General features: G+C 43.2%; 1 protein-coding gene across 1 annotated transcript; it reads left to right on the forward strand.

The window, feature by feature from the left end:
* The first annotated feature begins 12 nt into the window (after nt 1-12).
* On the forward strand, nt 13-17875 carry LOC128416067 (acidic mammalian chitinase-like). The gene is made up of 19 exons (XM_053393149.1): nt 13-148; nt 865-1069; nt 2998-3054; nt 3343-3508; nt 4826-4950; nt 5082-5205; nt 5306-5488; nt 6694-6810; nt 7263-7395; nt 8304-8456; nt 9658-9862; nt 10264-10320; nt 12068-12233; nt 12387-12511; nt 13300-13423; nt 14399-14581; nt 15393-15509; nt 16564-16699; nt 17507-17875. The coding sequence occupies exons 2-19, from the start codon at nt 990-992 to the stop codon at nt 17773-17775; spliced, it is 2520 nt and encodes an 839-aa protein (XP_053249124.1). The 5' UTR covers nt 13-148; nt 865-989; the 3' UTR covers nt 17776-17875.
* Nucleotides 17876-22818: the final 4943 nt, after the last annotated feature.

The raw sequence follows: 22818 nt of genomic DNA on the forward strand, positions 1-22818 counted from the left end.
GCCTCTCTTAAGATTTGTAAGGTGGGATTTCATTTCACAGACACCAAGAATGGTGCTTTGTTAAGCTACGCAGCGCAATTTTCCCATTACTTTGGACTCTCTTCTCTGCTTTTTGCAGGTTTGGCTGTTTTGCTGCAGTTGCAAATCAGTAAGTACTTATTCCATTCCTTAACTAGCGATGAGCAGTGTGTTTTTGTGTGTGCAGAAGATGCAATTAATTAATTAATTCCCTGCCCATCTGGCTGGGTTTCCCCAGCCACTCTGGGAGGCTCCCAACAGAATATTAATAATAATTTTAAAAAGCGATAAAACATACTCTACCCAGCATGGTGCTGTCAATTGAATTTTGGACTTTAGAAGCTCAGGTTTACTCTCCTTCTACCTTAGCCATCCCTGGTAGACATGTCTCATTACTTTAGAGTCATTTCAAAGGTAAAAAAGGAATAATTTATATTGTAAGCCATCAAGAATCCTGGGAATTCCATGTGAAAGAAATATTTACAAATAATCAGAACTGCTATTTAACTCAAATTAACCAGTGCCCCCCCATATTTTATTCAAGTTGGCACTCCTGGTTGTATATATATACTCAAAGTCTTCTCCCTCACCCCACAATTTATCATCTTGCTACATGCAAAATTTGCCTGTGTGACGAAGATTTTTGGCAAAATGGTACAAATTAAAATAGCCACATCCCATCTTTCCAAAAGTTTGTCCCCTAAGGGTTTTGTTTTTGCCTGCTACACAGTCCTTGCATGCTTACCTGGCATATAAATATATGGGTGGGAAGGGATTTTAATTAAAAAAATTAGATGTAATGAGTATTTAAAACAGCTGCTTCATTGTTTTGTTTCTTCCGATCAGGCTCGGCATGCAAACTTGTATGCTATTTCACCAACTGGGCTCAGTATAGGCCAGAGCCAGCCAAATACTTCCCAAACAATGTGGACCCACAACTCTGCACCCACCTGATCTATGCTTTCGCTACGATGAATGAAAATAAGATTGCCCCTTATGAATGGAATGATGAAGACAGGCTCTTCCCAGAGTTTACTGCACTGAAACAAAAGTAAGCAGCAATGCAAAACCACAGAGCAACATTTCATATATGGATGTCTGTTTAGGGCCATGTAACTGTCAATTTGGGACACGGGTGGTGCTGTGGGTTAAACCACAAAGCCTAGGACTTGCTGATCAGAAGGTTGGCGTTTCGAATCCCCGCGACGGGGTGAGCTCCCGTTGTTCGGTCCCTGCTCCTGCCAACCTAGCACTTCGAAAGCACGTCAAAGTGCAAGTAGATAAATAGGTACCGCTCTGGCGGGAAGGTAAATGGCATTTCCGTGCGCTGCTCTGGTTCGCCAGAAGCGGCTTAGCCATGCTGGCCACATGACCTGGAAGCTGTACACCGGCTCCCTCGGCCAATAAAGTGAGATGAGCGCTACAACCCCAGAGTCGGTCACAACAGGACCTAATGGTCAGGGGTCCCTTTACCTTTACCTTTAACTGTCAATTTATGTGCCAGGATGATAGAAATTCTTCTGAGCAGTGTCCCTTTACATGACGCATTTCAACTAATGTGGTGATGCCAGCTGTTTCAGTCTTTGCTTGCTGCTGTGCATTACAGCAGCTTTTGCTGTGCCATCATTAGCTAATATTTAGGAACTTTGCTTCTAGCTGCAATATAATATTTGCAGTGCACTGTGATTGATATTTAATATTAGGCCCACAATTCTTGAACTCTTATTGCATCAGCTAGAGAATGGATGTGAATTCATACCTGCTGGCAGAGGAATGGGGGGCGGGGCAGAGGGAGACCGCCCCCAGCACCATCGGGGAGGGGGGTACCATCGTGGCTCCACCACAGACATGCGCAGCGCACCCCCCACTGCACCAGGCATGCCACGTCCCCAGGATGCATGCCACACCCCCACAGGCAGCATGCCACACCCCCGGGATGCACGCCACTCCCCCATGGACAACGTACCATGCCCCTGTGACGCACGCCAGCCACGCCCCCACCTGCTCTCTGCCCCCGGTACTGGAGCATGCAGCTTTGCCACTGTTCATACCAAAATGGTTCTTTGCACGCTAATACTAATATACTAACCGGTAGTTTGAAGAGTTTTACTGAAAGGCATTAATGGTCCATGGCAGAGTGAAGGGCCTGACCGCTAGATCAGGTCAAAAGTATACATTCTGTCCTCACATTGACCAACCAGATGCCCATGGAAAGGCCGTGAGCACAATAGCATTCTCTCCCCTTGTGTTCCCCATAGTATTTAGAGACATACCGCCACTGATCCTGGAGGCAGCAATGAAACACTGTGACTAGCCTTATTCATCATGAATTTAAAGGTTTCTGGGTTGGTGGCCATCACTGTATCTTGAAGTAGCAACTGTGTGAAGGAGGATTTCCTTTTGTCCATCTTGTGTCTCCCAACACTTAGATTCTTTGGTTCTAGTATTATGAGAGAAGAGGAAAACAACCTCCTTGCCCTCTTTCTCCAATCTACGCAATAATTTTGCACACTCGGGTGTAGTGACTAGCACATGGAAGTTGGTTTGGGTTTAAATATCCACTCAGTCCATGTTACTTACCAATTGGTCTTGGGCAAATCCCCACATTTTAGCTTGACCAACACTGTTGTTAGTAGAATAAAATAGGATAATTCCATGTAAGCTGCTTTGGGCTTCTTGTAAGAAAGGGAAGATACAAATGTGATAAAGAAATAAGCATTGGGTTGGATCCAACTAAAGTTAGACACACTTAGGTCCTATAGAAATAAATGTGTGAAAAGTTAGTTGGTTTCAGTGGGGCCTAAATGCAACTCCTTTGGGTTAGATTCATCCGATTGATGCATGTGCCGTATAAATACATAATTGCACAGGGAATGGTGCTGTACTGTTGTGTATAATACTGTCTTGAGTGTATAAACCTATATCTTTAAAACGTTTCTCTATTCACTTTAATATATTAATATATTCTGTGCCTTTTAGGAATTCCGAACTGGTTCAGCTGTTGGCTATCGGAGGGTGGAATTTCGGCACTCAGAAGTGAGAACGGCTTTTGTTTATTTACCTCTACACTGACAAAGAGTTCAAATTATGAATCAACCAGATGGTTAGAAACCACACTAAGCTCTAGCAGATGTTAGAAATTCTGAAAATTCACAGCAATAAAGAGAAATTAAGTAGTCTGTACGAAAAGGCAGGGCTAGAGCTAAGTATTAATTTATTTGCGAACATGTTCTTGCAAGTGTTCATACATTCTCTAAGGGAGGCATTTTTACCTTAGCACCACAGTAAAAATGCAATACTAAGAATGAGATCTGTTCCTTTTAGATTCACCACAATGGTTGCCACAGCTGCCAACCGAAAGACCTTCATTGATTCAGTGATAGCATATCTCCGCAAATTTAATTTTGATGGGATTGACTTGGACTTTGAATACCCGGGCTCTAGAGGCAGCCCCCCTGAGGATAAGCAACGGTTTACCATCCTGATTCAGGTGAGGTACCAGCCCAGCATTCTCTCACAGATCTAGTATACTTCCATAGCTAGCTTAGCCTACTGAAAGCTTTTAACAAACATAGAAATCTCATAAGTAGAATGGATGATATATGCTGTTAAGTTGTTTCTGCCCCTAAATGGGCTATATACCAAGAACCTCAACTTATATACAAGGTTCCCCCTAAAGTTGCTTATCTAACCCTGTCTTGGAAATAACAGAAACCCAGCATTTTTTGGGATTGTGTTAATCAGCATGTTGCTGATCTTTGCAGATTAAAAACAGATTAATGTTTGGGATATATTGTTACCATTTTCAGAGCTAAAATGTTTTCCTCTCACTATCACAAAGGGGAAAAAATATACATTAGAATCTGGCAATTGCTGAACATGTGAAGAGGAACTTAAAAGTCCTTTGCTGCTAAATGGCACAGATATAAAGCTAGATCAGTATGAGGCAGACCAGATTATGAGCTTAGGCTCTGGCCTTTCAGATGGATCTCTTGAGATGAAAGGCAAGACGCTGGACTAGCTCAGCTTTCTGACTTAGTTACTGAGAGAATCCCTGATAAAGACTCTCCTCCCTGGAAGAGAGGGGAGTGGTTGTGGGCGGGAGCCCGAGCACCGCCCCTAGCAGGGGGCGTTAGCCCCCTGCCTCCACCTCTTCTGGCTGGCGCCCACGCCCCTCGGCAGGCACCCAACCAGGTGCCTCTGAGGGGGTGTGCTCAGCAGCCTTTTGCTGCAGCGCTAGCCTCTCCCCGGCCTCATTCTTCGCTGTCGTCTCGTCGTGAGCCATCACACGACCCTCGGTGACATCAGGGGTGAGCCTATAGTTGGATTAGCATCAACAGGCTCCACCTACTGGTGAATAAACCCACTTGTTTTAGAGGTCCAATGCCTAAGCCAATACCTTTTCACTGCTGTAATCAATAAAGTTGTGGCCTTTCCTTGCCCATTAACTGCATATCATGTGTCCTTGTGTATTCATTTCACATTGCGGGGGTCGGGTCCTCGAACCACAAATTGGTACTCTTGACTGAGATCTCTGATACCATTGTCAGTTTTAGAATGGTCATTTAACCTCATGGTCAGAAAGACAAATGACCTTCTAATAGGCATGTCTGACTCCACGTTTAGGGTGCCTAGGCATCCTACTGTTTGGGCACTGTCATTTTAATTTGCATCAGTGCCCCACATTGATGCAATGCATTGTAGGAAATTAAAATGACCACAGCTGCCTAGTTCCAGAAAAAAATGACACGTGTTTGCTCTTGCTCCGCTAATAGGTATTCACTAATAGTTCCTCCTCCCTCTTTAGGAAATGTTGGAGGCCTTTACAGCTGAGGCTGCCAGCACAGGTCGCCCCAGACTGCTAATCACAGCAGCTGTGTCTGCAGGGAAAGGAACCATTGACGCTGGGTATGAAATAGCCGCAATAGGAAAGTAAGTAAATGAAAACATGCATTTTCTTCATAATAGCCCCCTTCTATGACTTTGGCTTCTCTTAGATACACTCCTAGTGCCTGTGTCAGAATGTTGGCTGTTAACTCTGCTTCTTGTGCAACTTCCTCCAGGCTCCTGGATTTCATCAGTGTGATGACATATGACTTCCATGGCGGCTGGGACACCTTCACAGGCCACAACAGTCCATTGCATGTGGGATCCAAAGACCAGGGTGACTTAAAGTATTTCAACTGTGTAAGGAGATGGAGAATAGATTTGACCAACTCCCATAGAATAAGACAGATATTAAATCCCACAACCCCCTCCATATCATATTCTTTTTTTTCCAAAACAGGAGTTTGCAATGAAATACTGGAGAGACAACGGTGTTCCAGCTAACAAGCTTCTCATGGGATTTCCCACCTATGGACGCACTTTCAGGCTTACTACCAGTGATACATCTGTGGGTGCTCCTGCTTCTGGGGCTGGCTCTTCTGGACCTTATACTAGAGAAGCTGGGTTCTGGGCCTACTATGAGGTAATGATTTGAGGAAAATTCAGGTTGTTTCTTCATTGAATGAGTATTAATGCCTGCCATCAATTCCATGCACGAATGCATTCATTCTGGGTAAGTATTAATGCATATTCATGTAGCTCAGTGGCAGAGAATCTGCTTTGCATTCAGATTGTCCCAGATTCAATCCCCGGCATTGCCAGATAGGGCTACAGAAGGACACCCCCGTTTGTATTCCTGGAGCTGCTGCCACCAATTGGTGCAGACGGTACTGAGCTAGATAGATGAATGAATGGTGGGACTTAGAATCATAGAATTGTAGAGTTGGAAAGGACCACAAGGGTTGTCTAGTCCAACCCCCTGGAATGCAGGAATCTTTTGCACAAGGTGGGGCTTGAACCCACGACCCTGAGCTTAAGAGTCTCATGCTCTGTCAACTGAGCTATCCCAGAAGGGCACATAAAGCAGCTTCCTGGGTTCTTATGAATGGGCAGCCAGCCCATTGGCCACTCCCTACACATTTGAAATGATTGCACAGGAATGACAGGTTCCCTAAAAACAATCCATAAATTGCTAAAATGGAAGGTTCAGATTGCATGTGCAGAGAAGCCTATGCATCTTTGGGTACAAGCATAGGCTCCTATGCAAATTTATTATAATAGGAGGCTGTTATGTACTGAGTTGAATAGGATCCAAACTGCAGCAGTCTGATTGGTCCTAGAACAATAGGATACAAAAGGCAGCAGTCTGATTGGTCCTAGAACAATGCAGCAGTATGATTGGTTGGCAGGAACCACCCAATCATGCTCCAGATAGAAGTGAATCCACAACTTGATTGGCTTACAGTAGAATTCTGAAATTAGCCAATCATGTGCAGCCCATTGTGTAAATAATGTATATAAAGCAGATACTTTGAGGGGACATTCATTCATTCATTCCTCCTCACCACTATGAGCTGAATAAAGAGCATGAAATCACTTTGCGACTCTGAGTATATTTCAGAGGCTAATCAAATTGAATACCAATTGAGTACAATTACATTTTAAAGATACAAATAAATTCACAAAGGAGCCATCTTCTGCAAGTGACAGGCGGAAGCAGCTGCAGGTATGATCCTAAGCCTCTCACCATATGATAATTTCTAAGCACAATGAGTGTCATTGTTTTCTTGACATGACCGTTCTACTTCTTCATTTTGTCCTCTTGCTAATATCATAACATTTTGGCAGATCTGCACATTCATAAGAGATGCCACGGTTAGTTGGATTGAAGACCAGAAGGTGCCATATGCCTACAAAGGGAACGAATGGGTTGGCTTTGACAATGCCAAGAGTTATGAGTACAAAGTAAGAACCCTTTTTGCATACAACTTTCCCCCTTACATTTGGTTTGTCACAGACATCCTTATCAGCATTCTGAACTTTGTGTGTTCTGTCACGTTTTGTGCTATCACAATTTGCATGTTGTAATGTAAGTGACTTCTTCCATGCAAGGCTTCCCTTTCCAAAGATTCAGTGTGTGGGAAACCAAGGAGTTCCATGTACAAGCAGATGCCATTTCTGTGTGTGCATTATTCCATATTGTTTTGTGAAATTGTAATGTTATATGCTGAAAACTGCCCCGAGTAGTCTTTTTAAGGGTGGGGCATGAATGTTTTAAAAAGCAACTAAATGAAATACAAGTCAGATGGTAATATGAATAGCACAAGAAGAGGCCCAGTGCAACTGAAGCTTCTTCCTGATGTGAAAATGGCATCATGGGAATGTCATGATGGATGATGATGATGATTCTCTTGCAGACCCAGTTTGTGAAGGATAATAAGTTTGGGGGTGCCATGGTATGGGCAATTGATTTGGACGACTTCAGTGGTGGATTCTGTGGTGAAGGAGCCTACCCATTAATAAACAAACTGAAGAGTCTCCTTGCAGGAGGTAAGGCATCTAAATGTAGCACCAAAGGCCATCTTGTGCTCCACTGTGTATGAAGCAGGATCCTCCAAGGGCTCTCCAAATACAAAGTGGCCCTAATTACCACAGTGTGACATTCCTTCCTTGGGTGGGTGGGGATGTATGTATGTATGTATGTATGTAGCCAGTAGGAAGAATGCCAGCAAATTTGATTCCCTAGCATGTATCAAAGGGACTTCAATGCAGAGTGTGAATGGATGAAGTTCTTCCCAATGTCATTTGATTTGTACCTGGCTACGCTCAGTTGAGGCTCACTGGGGACAAAGTCAGAGATTTTCCTCGGTTGTCAGCTAATCTGGCAACAAATTCCTACCTGGTACCAATTTGTAGGTCCTTAGTCTATACAAATTAAGTTTGCTATTGCCTCCTGCCCTCTAACTTGTGACCAAGTGCAGATTGTGTAGCTTCTAACATCAGGCCAGCTCAGTAGCCTGATGAAGAGTTCAGAAGAAGCAGAAATTTTGCTCATTGTTTTGTGATGTTTTGGTTGTTCCAAAGTATTGGTCAGTTGTGGATTTTGGTTTCGTTCTTATGGAACAGCAAGCTACTTTGGTCTTTTTTAGCAATGAAAATGTAACCTATCACTTGCCCATCCAGTGATGTACACCAGTATGCCTGTTGACGTGAACCTAGATCAGAGGTCTCAGGTGAATCTCAGAGTAATTAGTTTTTAAAGATTAAATGCCATTTCCCATCAAAACAGGAGCTTAAATGTATTTCTCAAAAGCCAGTAGAGCAATAAGATATTACTGACAGCTTAAAATACTGAACAAATCCAGAATTGTCAAAGTAGCCACATAAGTCAAAATACCTATTAAATGCATTCGCGATTTCCACATGCCTTTCTGAACATCTGTACTTCTTATTGTTAGGCTGTGGTGATGTTCCAACTGTTGATCCTCCCACCATACCTCCTGATGAAACTACTACTCTTCCTGATGAGGTAACACCACCTCCTGAAGAAACCACTACTCAGGTTCCTGATGAAACAACTCCTAAGCCAAGTGAAAATCCTGATGAGGGTGGTGAGTTTGCTGTGGACAAAAGTTACAGTTAGCGGTGTAGGAAGATGGAGGGATGGAGCAGCTCATGGGCTGGAACAATTTTTAAGCTGGCTTCTGGTGGCCTAGCAAGTGATTGTCAAGATGTGATAAAATATGTCCACAATTTTATTTGTGCATATGTGTGTGTGTGTGAGAAACATGTATAAATGGAGAGCCATAAACACTCAAAATGTATTTAATACGATATCTGTATTTTAGTTGTCAAGGTGATGTTCTGGCATAATATTCTGCCAACATTTGCCACTTGTCCTGCACACTTTGGTTTCTGGCTCCACTCTCTGAAAGGTTGACCATAAGTAGGGAAAGGAAGGTTCTCTTTGCTTCACATTTTTCCTATCTTAAATTCAGTTCCCTACATTTTGCAGCAATTTGCAATAATAAAAAAAACCTCATGAAAATTCATCAGCATTTTCATACGAATTTCTCCTAATAAATACATTTTTAATAGACAGTTCATAGACACATTTTTGCAAGCCATTTCCCCTAATATAATGCATTTTTAACTAATTTATTTTTATTAATTCCTTCATTTTATGCATACCTTCATTTTTATGCATATCTCCATTTTTTGCATATCTCCATTTTTATATCTTCCCCCACATATATGCAGTTTTGTAAACATAGGGTTCCCCTATCTTGAATACTGCAGTCGGCAACAGTATCCAGACAGAAATTTGAAAAAAAAAATTCCACAAAAATAGCTCAAAAACGATGATTTTGGCAAAAAAGCTCAACAACTTTGGGCAGAACTGAAAAAAGCTCAACACTGAAATATGGCAACCCTACTAAACATCGCTTGATTGGAGAACTGCATCAAAAAACTTGGATAAATGAGAACTTTGAAGGATAGCTGTGTTTGGGTTCACATATTATTTCAGAAACAATATTGGTTACCCATTACTGAACTATAGCATTAAATTGGAAATGGTAGGCTTGGGGAACGATATCTCAAAGTTGTGTGACAAACTAGCTCTGGGATTTTGTGCTGTAGTCCCCATTCCTTCTAGCCCCAGACTGTCTTTAGAACTAGGAAAGATTGCATAATTGTTATGTCTGCCGCTTAAAAATCCTCCATCCAGACACGCTCTTAGAGGATAATGACGGAATAAACTCTGAACATGACTTTGTGTCAACAATGGCACCATCTCCATTTTCTCACCAGGCCATTCCTGCAAAGTTGTGTGCTATTTCACCAATTGGGCTCAGTACCGCCCTGAACCAGCCAAGTACTTTCCAAACAACGTGGACCCACATCTTTGCACTCACCTCATGTATGCGTTTGCAACTATGAACGACAATAAGATTGCCCCTTATGAGTGGAATGATGAGGACAGGCTCTTCCCAGAGTTCCAAGCGCTAAAGCAGAGGTCAGCTTTTTCTTAGACACAACATTAAGATGTAACTGTGATGTGGGTAAAAGAGGTGCTTAACTTTTTGTAAGATGCTTCAGAGCTGTTCTAGAAGCTGATACAGAAGCTGTGGGTCCACCAGACATTTCTCTAGCCTAAACTGATACAGATATTGCAGATGTACCATCTGACCTGGTGGTAATGATGCATTGGTAGCAGTAGACCTCATAAAGAAAGAACTTGTTCCATAATCTAAACTTGACTTTATATAAGCATTAAGTAGAAGTCAGCGGGAAATTTTGGCAGGCAGAAGATATAAATAGTGAGCAGCTTAGTTTTTACAAGAACAGTATCTATAGATTTTCTACATCAAATCTGTTTTCAGTTTTTGTTTAAATATATATATTTCCTTTTCACAGAAATTCTGCCTTGGTGACATTGCTGGCTATTGGAGGGTGGAACTTTGGTACACAGAAGTAAGTTTTCTCTATAACTTTGGAAACATGAGTGGTAATCAGCATACAACTGTTGAACATAATAGTATTTGACAACTGACAGACTGTGAGTGGAATCAGACTCCTATAAGCTAAGCAGTGCCATCTGGGATGCCCTTCCTCAAGATTCCAGGTCTGTTTGACCTCTCTGTACTTTTTGTAACAGGAGAGTAAGAGACTGAGAATGGCAAGTGCAAGGAGAAGGGAGAGCTATTCTCTGACGTGCCTAATTCAGTCACTTCCTTCTTAGATGTGACAGTGCCCACAACTGTATATACATCATACACTTAAAGCACATTTGAAACAAATTCTTTCTCTCAAAGATTTCTGGGCACTGTGGTTTATGTCTCATGGAGTGACAATTCCCAGCCACCCTTAACAAATTATGGTACCCAGAGTTCTTTGAGGGAAAGAGCGTTCTTTAAAGGTATAATGTGTACCCAGCTATAGACAGCTGTATATTTACATTCACGGTTTGCTGCTTTCTTATTCCTTCCTTAGGAGATGGAAGGCAGGAATGGAGGCAGATGCCTGGTCTGTATTGGTAGTAAATTGAGGTGGTACAGTCCTGAAGCGTATAGTGGACTGTACCATTTCAGGCTGCAGATCAATAATGCCATTTTTAAAATGTTCCTTTCCATATTAAAAATACATGAGAGACAGATTATGGTTTAGCCTGCATTTTAGTGTTCTATCCTTTGTACTTGAAGAAAACTCTTAACACAAAGTGCACTAAAAATTTGAAAGCAACCCTCCACTCCAGACTGAAATGGTACAGCCCTTTTTACCACCTCAGGGCTCTTTTTCCCTTCTTTTACTGCATACGTTGACCAGACCAGACTGGGGATATCCATGGGAGAGGTTAGTCCATTCTTTCCTCAGATGCATTCTGGCCTCTCCTTCCCCACTCTCCACTTTCAGGTAACATGAAGAAATAAGGAAAGTTTGGCCTTCCACCCTCTCTTGCAAGGTGCTGCAGAGCAAGATGTAGTGGGGGGGGGCAAACCTGTCAGGAATGATTGGTGAGTGCTAGCAGAGATAAGAGGCCGGGAATCCAGCCATATTTACAAAGATTTATTGGTTTCTTCTCGCTATTTACAAGAGCTCTAAAAGTCAGCCTCCATCATGGTGAGTCAGTTGCCTCGACTGAAGGAGCTTTCCTTTCCCCCAGCATATCCACTTCCTGAGCCCAACCCCCTTCCTTCCTCTGTTACGAGAGTGGCTGGGCCCCGGAAGTGGCTCCCCCCTCTCAGATTCATTGCCTCCTGACAGCCCTTCGCCACCTTCCTCGTCCAAGGAAGAACAGCTGCTAATTAACGGAGGTTTATCTCTGTAAGTCCCCATTCTCTCCCCCTTCTCTGCCTCCAATTCCCTGACAAAACCCAAACACAGATTTATGCAAAACTAAATGCCATATAACTGAGGGTAGGACTGTGGCTGATAATGGAAGTATCTCAACTGCATAAAGCAAAGAAAGCAAGAAAACAAAGCTGAGGAACAGAAAAAAATAGTCTGTAAAGCAATGTGCAATTGGATTGGCTGACAGGGAAAAAATGAACAACAAACCAAAAAACAAAACAAAAGGAAAGTTACTAGCAACAGATGCAAGAAAAACAGAGGTGCAGAACTGTACCTTGGTAAATTGGATGAAGGTAGGCTATACTCTTGCCTAGGAATGCTCTTTTAAGAAGGTGCTGCCAGACTCTGCTGTTGCTTTTGTTTCCCCCAGATTCACTACCATGGTTTCCACTGCAGCCAACCGCAAGACTTTCATAAACTCGGTTATAGCATACCTCCGCAAATTTGGCTTTGATGGGATTGATCTGGACTTCGAATATCCAGGTTCTAGGGGTAGCCCCCCTGAGGACAAGCATCGTTTCACTATCCTGATCCAGGTATGAGATCAGTAGGTTCAGCAACCCGGCTGGTCAGGCTTCGCAGTTGGGGAAGAAAGCTTTGCTGCTCAGAAGAGGTTTGTAGAGACCTGTAGAAATAGGACTGTGTCACTTAACAAAAGGCTGGGATAATAGTTCATTCTCTTCCTTTAGGAAATGGTAGCAGCTTTTGACAAAGAGGCCAAAGAGACTGGGAACAACAGGTTGTTGGTGACAGCAGCTGTCTCTGCTGGTAAACCGACCATTGATGCTGGATATGAAATTGAAGAAATAGGAAAGTAAGTGGAGAGAAAAAAAGAGCTTTGTTAAATGCAATTATAGTAATGCTTAATTGATCAAGCCTGCTTGGAATTCCAGTCCTATGGCCTGTAAACCTTATCACTCGATGCTAAAGGAAGCTACATACAGAGGTGTGCTCCCTTGCCAATTATTGCTTCACATGTTGCCAGAGCTGAGACTGCCAACTGGAAATGAGTACCAAAGGCCAAATGTCCTGCGAGACTTGTTGCATTGTTTGGCCTCACATGGCTGATTTTTTTAAGGCATACTGCCCTCCGCCCCCTCCAGATCAAGACCATGAAGTGAAGGCAGGTGGGAAGGTGTTTTTAACAATTTGCAACCACCATAATCCCAATCAGAGTTGCCCTCCTTCATCCTTGATGTCAGTGGGAGAGCTTTCCTTCCATTGTGAATAGCAAGTGCAGAAGGGGAGCTTTTTACAGTTAGAAGCATGGTCCCCTACCATGGTTCTCACTCTCAGTCCTCACCTCAGCAGCCTCTGGGCAAGGCCAGAAAAGACATGAGCATCAGAAAGAGTTTGGCCTTGACTGAATTTTGACTTTCTTTTCACCCCACATTCTGACTGATGGTCTCTCAGACCCATGGCCCCTTGCAAGTGAGGTTGATAAGGTTCTGAATGCACCAGAAAAACGTTTTTATTGCAAGAATATGCTGATGTGAAAAGTTTATTTCACTCTGTGGTGGGTGCGGAACCTCCAATTAACAAAACCTACCTAGACTTGGTTGTTTGAATCAGCCTAATTCTAAACTGCACTTTTCATTTCAGACATCTGGATTTTATTAGTGTGATGACCTATGACTTCCATGGTGGCTGGGACACCTTTACAGGGCACAACAGCCCACTCTACGTTGGTTCAGCTGATATTGGAGACTTCAGATATTTCAACTGTGTAAGAATATAAAGCACGGTTTATTTTCTTTAGCGGGTTGCTTTGTGTTGTAACATGGAGTCCTTGGAGCACCCCACAATTGCCTAACTTTGACTCCCATAGGTTCAGGTCAGGTGTCACTAACATGAGACTTTAGCTAGGAGATAGAAGCAAAACAGTGGCCTGTAGGCCTGATCTTTATTGTTGCAACAAGACTTCCCACTACCACAAAGGCGAAGCAGCCAGAAGCCCCAAACAATGGTTACACCAGTATTTTAAAGTTTCCCAAAGTTTCCCATAATACATCTCAGGATGCATCATCAAGACATCATGGATATGTCACAGAAAAGGTGTGGTCTTCGGTAGATTGTGAGATCCAGGCATGCCCATGTCACTCAAATATAGTCTTTCACACTTACGCCATCACAGTACAAAGGAAAGTATTTACAGTTCCCTGGTTGCCAAGTCAAGTCAAATACACCCCTTTGTCTTGTCGGGGCTTCATCCCACTATGGGATGGGTAGGCATTGTGACTGAGATGGTTATCTGTCTGGCGCTCTTGGGGCAAGATATCACCGGTCATGACTCCTTAGGAAGGCCCTGCAAACATGACTGTAAATCTCTTGGGGGTTATGGTTGGCTCATACACCTCCTAAATGCCATTGGAACTGAGAAGATTGATACGAGTGATTTCTTATGAATTTCTAAAGTCTTCCCATTGAGCCAGTACGTAGATACATTTATCAAGTGAATTGCTACATTTAGTACTGACACTTCCCCTGTTTTCCTTTGTTGGAGACCTGGGGCTCAGAGGCGAGTCGCAGACTCCTGCAAATTGAGCTGAGCTTCCCTTGCAGATGCAATGCCTTTGTAGATTGTAGATGTTGTAGATGTCGCTGTGTGGGGTGGGGAGGTCTCTCACCCCCATTCCAATTTCCCGGTAACAGTGTTGGTAAACAACGATTGTGAGGTTAATTCACATTGTCATATTTGCAGGAGTTTGCCATGAAATACTGGAGAGACAATGGTGTTCCTGCTGGGAAGCTTATGATGGGATTTCCCACCTATGGACGTACCTTTAGGCTTACTACCAGTGATACATCAGTGGGCGCTCCTGCTTCTGGGGCTGGCTCTTCTGGACCTTATACTAGAGAAGCTGGTTTCTGGGCTTACTATGAGGTAAGATGCTGGAGAAGTCCTAGGGCAGGATGCCTTTTAGGTTATGGTCCTATGTATGCTTACCTGGCTGAGAATAAGTCCTATTGAATTCAGTGGAGCATGCTTCTGAATATAGAATTGCACTCTAATACAGTTACAATCTTATGCCTGCTTACTAAGAATTAAGCTGCATCATAACTATACTTTAGGACTGCACTGCACATGGTTTGCTGCCATTCTCATGTTTTTCCCCAGAATATATAAACCAAATGAGCCAAAATTATTTTATATACATGTACCTTCAAAATTTTGAACCTAACACACTGGAATATTTTGACAATATCACGCTACAAGTTTGGCCCAAAATAAAGATCATGCTGTCTTTCTACTTGCCTTCTGGATTTGGATAAATTACAATTTTTCTTAGCAGCTGTTATTATGGTTGTGTGAGGTTATTTGCTGAATTTCTAATATTTTGGTATTTGCATATATCAGAGTAGTTTTACCCACACAACAAATCTGTAGGGGAATTCAAACCTCCACTGTTACAACAGCTGCTTAGTCTGCAAAGCAGCTTTTATGGTGCAGTCATATTGTTCCTGTAAGGGCATTTTAGGAGCTCTAGGATGCTGTCGCCCTCCATCTCCAAAAGTCAACAGGGACGTCTGCTGTGTTCCTCTCTTAACTGGGACAGAAAGTTCTGTTTCTGTGGTTTCCATGAATTAGATCATTTAAAACCAAATAACTTCTCTGTTGTGACTTTAATTTCATGTTCCTCCTGATGAATCTGATTCAAATCCATTAATCTATTAATACCGTACTGTGCTTGCAGATCTGTACCTTTATAAGGGATGCTACAGTTAATTGGATTGAAGACCAGTGTGTTCCCTATGCTTACAAAGGTTCTGAGTGGGTTGGATTTGACAACAAAAAAAGCTATGGATGCAAAGTAAGGCTGCCTTTGTTGACTATGACCTTTTATTTTATGCCTTCTTATTACCCACAGTGCTGTACTAAATGCCTGTGTTGCATAATTTGAACACAGGAGTTGCTATTTCTCATTTACAGATCTAAGTGACCTTTAGATGTTGTCCCAGCCATTTAGGAGCTGGAAGATGTTTTCTCAACTATTTGTTTATTCAGAGCGCTGAATTGAAGTATATTGATTTATTTATATATATCATACACAGAAATACACAATAAAACCATAACATAAAATGACTCAACCACATGGGTAGGGTTTTATTGCATGTGTCTTTCCCATGGAATCTACATTGTGCTGTGGGTGCTGATTGCCTAGAAAAACATTTATACCCCCATATGGTTGGGTCCTTTAAATGTTCTCCCAGCCGTGGGGAAAGGAAGCTGTTTACACATGACTGGCAGAATGTTTAGAGGCATCAGCAGTGAAGAATGGAGTTGCATATTGCAGACCAGGAATAGCCATTGTGGGTTGGACTCCCATCAACCAGCATGGCACATGGCCAGGGATTATGGTAATTCATCCATTTACAGCCCTGTGATACCACTTTAAACAGTTATGGCTTCTCCCAAGGAATTCTGGGAACTGTAGTTTGTTAAGGGCACAAAGGGTTGTTAGGAGACCCCTGTTCCAATCACAGAATTACAATTCCCAGAGTTCCCTGTGAAGAGAGATTGGAGCTCTGGGAGGGGAAGAGGGGTCTCCAAACAATGCTCAGTACCCTTAATAAACTACAGCTCCCAGAATTCTTTGTGGGAAGCCATGACTATTTAAAGGGGTATCATAGCGCTTTAAAGGTGCAGTGTGAATGTGGCCTTGGTTGGCTACATAGACCAACCCACAAACATTCAGGATACAAACATCAAGACTAGATTAATGGCTGATGTAATTTTGCCAAGTAGCCTGTTTGGCAGTTTTCCTGGTGTCATACTGGTATTGAATTAGTGGGGTTTTCTCAACAATCTTCACTGCTTGCTTGGGGGCAGAGCTTGTCATAAAGCATTATCCTTTTTGTTTATAGACCCAGTTTGTGAAGGACAACAAATTTGGTGGTGGCATGGTGTGGGCTATTGACCTGGATGACTTCAGTGGCTCATTCTGTGGTGAAGGACCTTACCCTCTCATAAATGAGCTGAAGAACCTACTTTCAGGCAAAGGTAAGATGGTACCAAAGGATCATTGGAGGTAGGGAAGTTATCAAAAGCCAAACAGTTATTTAGATTCCACACCTGACTCTTTGCAGCTATGTTTTAGTAATGGGAAAGATGCACATTCATTGTCCAAACCGCCCAGTGGCAAATGTTTTGGAACCAGCACATGGTGTTTAAAAGCTCATCTCGCCACATGATGAAGAACTTAGTGTGTGCAATTTAAATGAAGAAAGAAGCAGATGAACTTTTTGCAGTGCATGCATTCCTTAAAAGTCAACTGTGTTGACTTTCACCAGGATGTATGGGGGGAAAAGGCACAGTCACTTCATGTCGCATTTGTTTCTATGGACCATCACACCAAATCCTACACAACATAGCACTTCATTTTGAGGAAGATGGCTTTTCCATTTCTAGTTTAGTTTTAAAGTACCAAGCTAGCCGAGTGAGAAGCTCCTTTTAGAACATGCATTATTTTGAATGCCCAGCTACTGTTGCATGGCTTAAAATAATAGTTAGCAAAATGAATCTCATTGTATACAGAGTTTCTGAATTTTATTAGAAAATAATTTATACAGGATAATAAGCTTTGCCTCCATGATGTTTTATACAAACATATTATATAATGCTCTGACACCCAGTCACCTGCATTATGTGAGAGTAACAATACTTCCTGTTATGGAAAGTGCAGCTCACTACCATTCCTCCTTCCTAAAGCAAGTGGTTTTTATACTCGTAGACTATAATGGTTCTAGGAAGAAGTTATTGGTGGATGAAAGCAAATGTCTGATTCCTGATTTTGCATGTTTCTTTCAGTTTGTGGTGACCCAGGAAGCACCATAATACCATCAACCACTCCTGAACCTATTACTACTCCGGGGCCTACAACCACACCTGATCCAGATGCTCCCACCACTCCTCCTGGAACAGAATTTTGTGCAAACAAAGCTGATGGCATGTATGTTAATCCAGTCGATCCCAATAAATTCTACATTTGTGCTGGAACTGCAACATTCCCCATGTCTTGTGCAGCTGGCCTGGTCTTTGATGAAAGTTGTAAGTGTTGCAACTGGCCATTGAATTAAGGACTCTCAGATGCAAGGTGCTAACAACAACAAGCTCTTCTTACAGTGCCTGTAGCACCTCCCTTTCCCTTCATATGGAGCAATAAAATTTATTCATGGATCTTGGTGCTTTGATGTTTTGTTTATTCTTTTGGGAGGCAGTGGGAGGAAACTGGCCGATTTTGCCCAATTTTAGGTGCACCAACATAACTATTGTATACGGAGATAAATTCAGTGCAAACATTTCACAACACTTGAAACTGTATGTGTGTATTTGACTGGCACACTTTCTCTGCATGTGAATGGTTTCTGGCCACCAAGAATAGATCCCTGAATAATACTTTTTTCAGACCATCTTTTAACGAGAGGAGTTGGGTGGAAGGATGTAAGTTGGAACTTTGGAGAGCTGGCAGCAAAATTATTTATTTTACAATGTATTTATTAGGAATATTTATAAACTGCCGTTCATCCAGGGATTCTCAGGCATTGTACAATAATTCATTGTTAGACATGGACGTTACTATTTGCCTAATTTATCCCCTCCCACAAGGGATCCTCAGATCCCCAACACAGGCCCTTCCCTCAGGTACTGACTGGTGGATCCTTGACTCCACAGAGACACAAGAACCCTTTGAATCCTAGGGGTTCCTTCTGTGTGCAGCAGCTACCTGTCCTTTACCTTGTTTCCAGCTCTCTGAGGACCCTGGTCATCTTTGCTTTTCCTTTAATCCTTTGTGCCTGAGTCTCTGCTGAAGGAGAGGTTATAGCTTGCTCTGCCTTTACACCTCCTGACCAGGCTTCCTTTCCTGGAGGACCTCTCTCTTTTCTTCTGCCCAGCCATTCCCAATGGTGGTGCTGTGCTCCCAAATGCCCAATGGTAACCTTTTTGTGGGGCCATAGTGAGTGCAGGAGTGTGCTGCCATTGCACGTCAAGGCCCCGAGCTCCCCACCCCCCATTTCTGGATAATAACTCACACGGACACCAAAATTTGGGTTAAAATTTGGCTAAATAAGGCCACAACTTTATTGGTTACAGATGTGAGTGGTATTGGCTTAGGCACTGGACTAGAACTGACTACAGTCATACCTTGGGTTACAGACACTTCAGGTTGTGCGTTTTCGGGTTGCGTTCCACGCCGAACCCAGAAGTACCAGAACAGGTTACTTCCGGATTTTGGTGCTTGCGCATGTGCAGAATCACTAAATCGCACTTTGCGCATGCGCAGCAGACCAAATCGCGACCCGTGTGTGCGCACATGGCTCTGCAGGTTGTGAATGCTGCAGGTTGCGAACGTGCCTCCCGCATGGATCACGTTCGCAACCTGAGCGTCCACTCTATATCTGACTCCTGCCTGCCATGCAGGTAGTCTAGAAAGGGTTAACCACCAATAGGGGGAGCCCTGTTGATGTACATCAACTGCGAGCTCCCCCAGGGTCCCTGATGGGGTCGTGGCATGGCCCTAGCCCATACCCAGGCTTCGGACAAGATCCACACACCCAGATTCCTTTAACGGAATACCCTTAAAGAGGAGGGGCAGGTGAAGGCCACAACCTCCCCTCCCATAAACCAGGTTTTTCCAATGCCTAACCACCAAACCTTACAAAGTTGTGACGATTGCTACAAGGCAGGCAAAAACCACATGGCTGGTGCCAATTTGCCAAGTGGGAAAATTCCTACCTGGTCCCCTCAACAGGCAACCAACCACGGTCCATAGCAAGGCCAAGATGGTGAACGCATGGAAATAGGGTGGGAGGGTGGGAGATCCGAAGCCCAAGTAGGCAAGAAGGGAGAGCCCCCTGGCCACAAGGCTGTTTAAATAGCCCAAGCCACCCCCCCGGTCAACCAGATTGGTTGCCTGGGGCCGTGACACAGCCAGGGACTCCCTGTAATGCGGGTGGCATCACCACGCCCCCCACTGTGTATAGGTAGAGTGTGAGGCCCGAGTGCAACCCCGCCCCGGGAAGGGGAGCGGATTTCCCACCACCATGACTCCCACGTCAAAGCAAGACACTGTGGAGACCACAACACGGCTGTCTCCTCACATTAATGTACAGCTAGTGATGGAGGAGAATTTAAAGTGAACGAAGTCCATACATGATTCAATTCATGTATGTTATTTTCACTAATTTATGCATTTTGTGCATACTTTCCCTAATCTGTGCACTTCTGTACACTTTTTTTTTTGGTGGAGCAGTGTGAATATCAAAGGAGGTTTTGAATCACAGATTCTTTTGGGAAATTCAGATCAGGTCTGTTCTCATTAAACTGAGAGATGGACTGAATCCCTAGAGGTGGATTTAAGGGAGTGCGACTGGTTTGGTTGCACTGGGTGCAGAGAGGGGGTGCTGCAAGGGGGGCCACAATTATAATGTTGAATGGAAGGGAAGGGGGGGGACACATCAGATATTGGGAATGCACATGGCATAATTGAATTTTGAGACCCACTGTTCTCCCCCCACCTCTAGCTACAGCAAGATTTTTTGCTCCTCTTCCCCAGCACCCCTGAAAGCCTGTACGCCAAAATTGTCGTGCCAGCACTTTTTGTGTGTTGCGTATTTCTGGTCAGAGCCAGAAATATTGAATATATGGCTATGATTGTCAGTCTGCAACTCAGAGAATGTATGTGGGCCTTTCACAGTTATGTAACTCAAGGAAGGAGATGCAACTGTGGATACCCCTGCTTCCTCTAGCAGGCTGGAAAGAGAGTGGCTAAAGGGGTGGGGGTGGGGGGACGGAAGAGGAGCCTAGGTAGAGCTGTACACTTTTCATGGCTGTTGAGCTGTCAAGGGTCCTGCATTCTCTACTCCAGTTGCTGGACAACCCTATTAGGACTCTGGGGCTTGCAGCGTTTGCCTGAATTTGCCCTCTTGGCTGCCAACACAAGTGAGAGAAACCTTATGAAGCGGCTGAGGGTCTCAAAGGCATTCCAGTTGCTATGCAAAGCTGTTTTTAATAAATGATGCTGGGGCCACAAGACCTTCTTCTCACTAGCAGAAATGAAGTATGAATGTGTAAACCAGAGGAATGGTTTGTGATGACATTACGACGTGTAAGATCTTTCACTGCTTGTTACTAGCAAGGAGAGATGCAAAACTGCTGGTTTCAGCAACAGCAGCTAAGTATCCCCCCTAACATCCAGCCCTGCCCAGAGATTACTTTTTGTATTTTGTCCATGAATTGTGCATTTGCTGATGGGGATGCAATTATGAAAAAGAGTCTTAAAAATATCTAGACAATGGAACAAATTCCTCAGGACACTATGTGCATTCAATTCTTTTAAGTCTACTTAACACAAACTTAGTTCTTTTAAATCAATTTCAAACTTTCATGTAGTGGCATCCTTTTAAACCTTGGGGTTCTGTACCACTATCCCTTCCTTCTCACATGCCAAAGTTAATTCATTGTAATGGTCTTATAGCCCAAATGCATCAACATAGATCACTTGCAAAACCAAGCATTGTTTATTGTCCTACTGCATTTCTTGCAATAGAATTTTATGGCAGAATGCCTACTACAAGACTCATCTATACAGCTCCAAATAAAACATGTTAAGTGTGTTTTAAGTGCAATATACAATGTGACACTAGATTGTGATGGTATGTCTTATGGAAAATTCAATGTATTTTAAAAAACGCTTTAAAAAGCATTTTCAGAACAGTTTTTATATGTAGATTCCACCACAGTTGCTAATGAGTTGAAGTAGTTTTGCAGTACTTGGACTAATAGGAACTTAAGAAGCTGTATTGTACATTACCAAGTCACAGCATCAGTCTATCTAGCCTAGCACATTATTATCTATATGGACAGGCAGCAGTTCTCCAGGGTTTCAGGCAAGGGTCTTTCCCAGGCCCAGTTGGAGATGTCAGGGACTGAACCTGGAGCTTTTGTATCCACTACTTTCAGGCACAGCAGTAACCAATGCTAAATGATCACATCAAGGACCAGTCCTGTAGCCAAGATGGGGCAAATCAGTGCACAGTCATTGTCTTTCCTGCTTGGCAGGGGGTTGGACTCGATGGCTCTTGTGGTCTCTTCCAACTCTATGATGCTATGATTCTTCCCCACCCTGAGCTGTGCTTTGTCCCCCCTCTGGATTATTAAAAATTGTCTTTTAAATATGTGACATGACAGGCAAAGACAGCCTCCATTTAAAGAATGACAACTTGTTTTAAGAAGAGGAGAAATTTAAGAATTGGAGCCTTTGAAGTATTCAGCAAAAAAGGCAGGGTTGAGCACACCGCAAAAGCCTCATTTGGAAGATCCACCACAAAGTCTGCTCACTCAAGATTTTCCCTGACTACGGGTGGATTTTTCATTATCACAATCACCCTATAATTACTTAAGTAATCTTGGGTGTGTGGGGAGGGGATGGAGGGTGGGGAAGCCTGCATTGTCACAGCAACAATCACAGATAACAATGGCTCTCAAAGTGAACCATTCACAGTGGGATCAGGTGTTAAACAGGGTTGTGTTCATTGCATTCATTATTTTCATTGCCATGATCCTACGCTTTGTCGAAGGGAAACTTCCCACTGGAGTAGAAATCATTTATTGAACAGATGGAAAGCTCTTTAATCTGAGCAGACTGAAAGCAAAGAGTAAGGTTACCGTAACTTCTGTCATAGGGCTCCAGTATGCTGATGACAACGTAGTGTGTGCATGCTCAGAGGATGTCCTCCAAACCTTCCTAAATATCTTTGCAGAAGCTTACGAAATGCTTGGCCTATTGCTCAACATCCAAAAAACCAAAGTGCTACACAAACAAGTACAAAATAACTCCTCTGCAGCACCACAAATCCACCTCAATAGTGTAACGTTAGAAAATGTCAATCACTTCTCCTACCTGGGCAGTTATCTTTCCACAAGGGCCAACATTGATGCCGAAATCCAGCATCGCCTGAGCTCTGCGAGTGCGGCTTTCTCCCAATTGAAGTGCAGAGTGTTTGAGGACTGGCACATTTGCAGGGAAACCAAAATGTTTGTTTACAAAGCTATTGTACTACCAACCTTACTGTATGCTTGTAAAACATGGACCACTTATAAATGCCATCTGCAACTCCTCA

This window comes from Podarcis raffonei, chromosome 6 (assembly GCF_027172205.1).
Source record: "Podarcis raffonei isolate rPodRaf1 chromosome 6, rPodRaf1.pri, whole genome shotgun sequence".
In the NCBI taxonomy this organism is placed as follows: Eukaryota; Metazoa; Chordata; class Lepidosauria; order Squamata; family Lacertidae; genus Podarcis; species Podarcis raffonei.

What these genes read in the sequence shown, in the direction of transcription:
- LOC128416067 (XM_053393149.1), top strand. Translation starts at nt 990, where the DNA reads ATGAATGAAAATAAGATTGCCCCTTATGAATGGAATGATGAAGACAGG. An exon ending in GAAATAGCCGCAATAGGAAA is followed by an intron (nt 4,951 to 5,081) that starts GTAAGTAAATGA and finishes AACTTCCTCCAG; the next exon opens with GCTCCTGGATTTCATCAGTG. An exon ending in TGAAAATCCTGATGAGGGTG is followed by an intron (nt 8,457 to 9,657) that starts GTGAGTTTGCTG and finishes TTTTCTCACCAG; the next exon opens with GCCATTCCTGCAAAGTTGTG.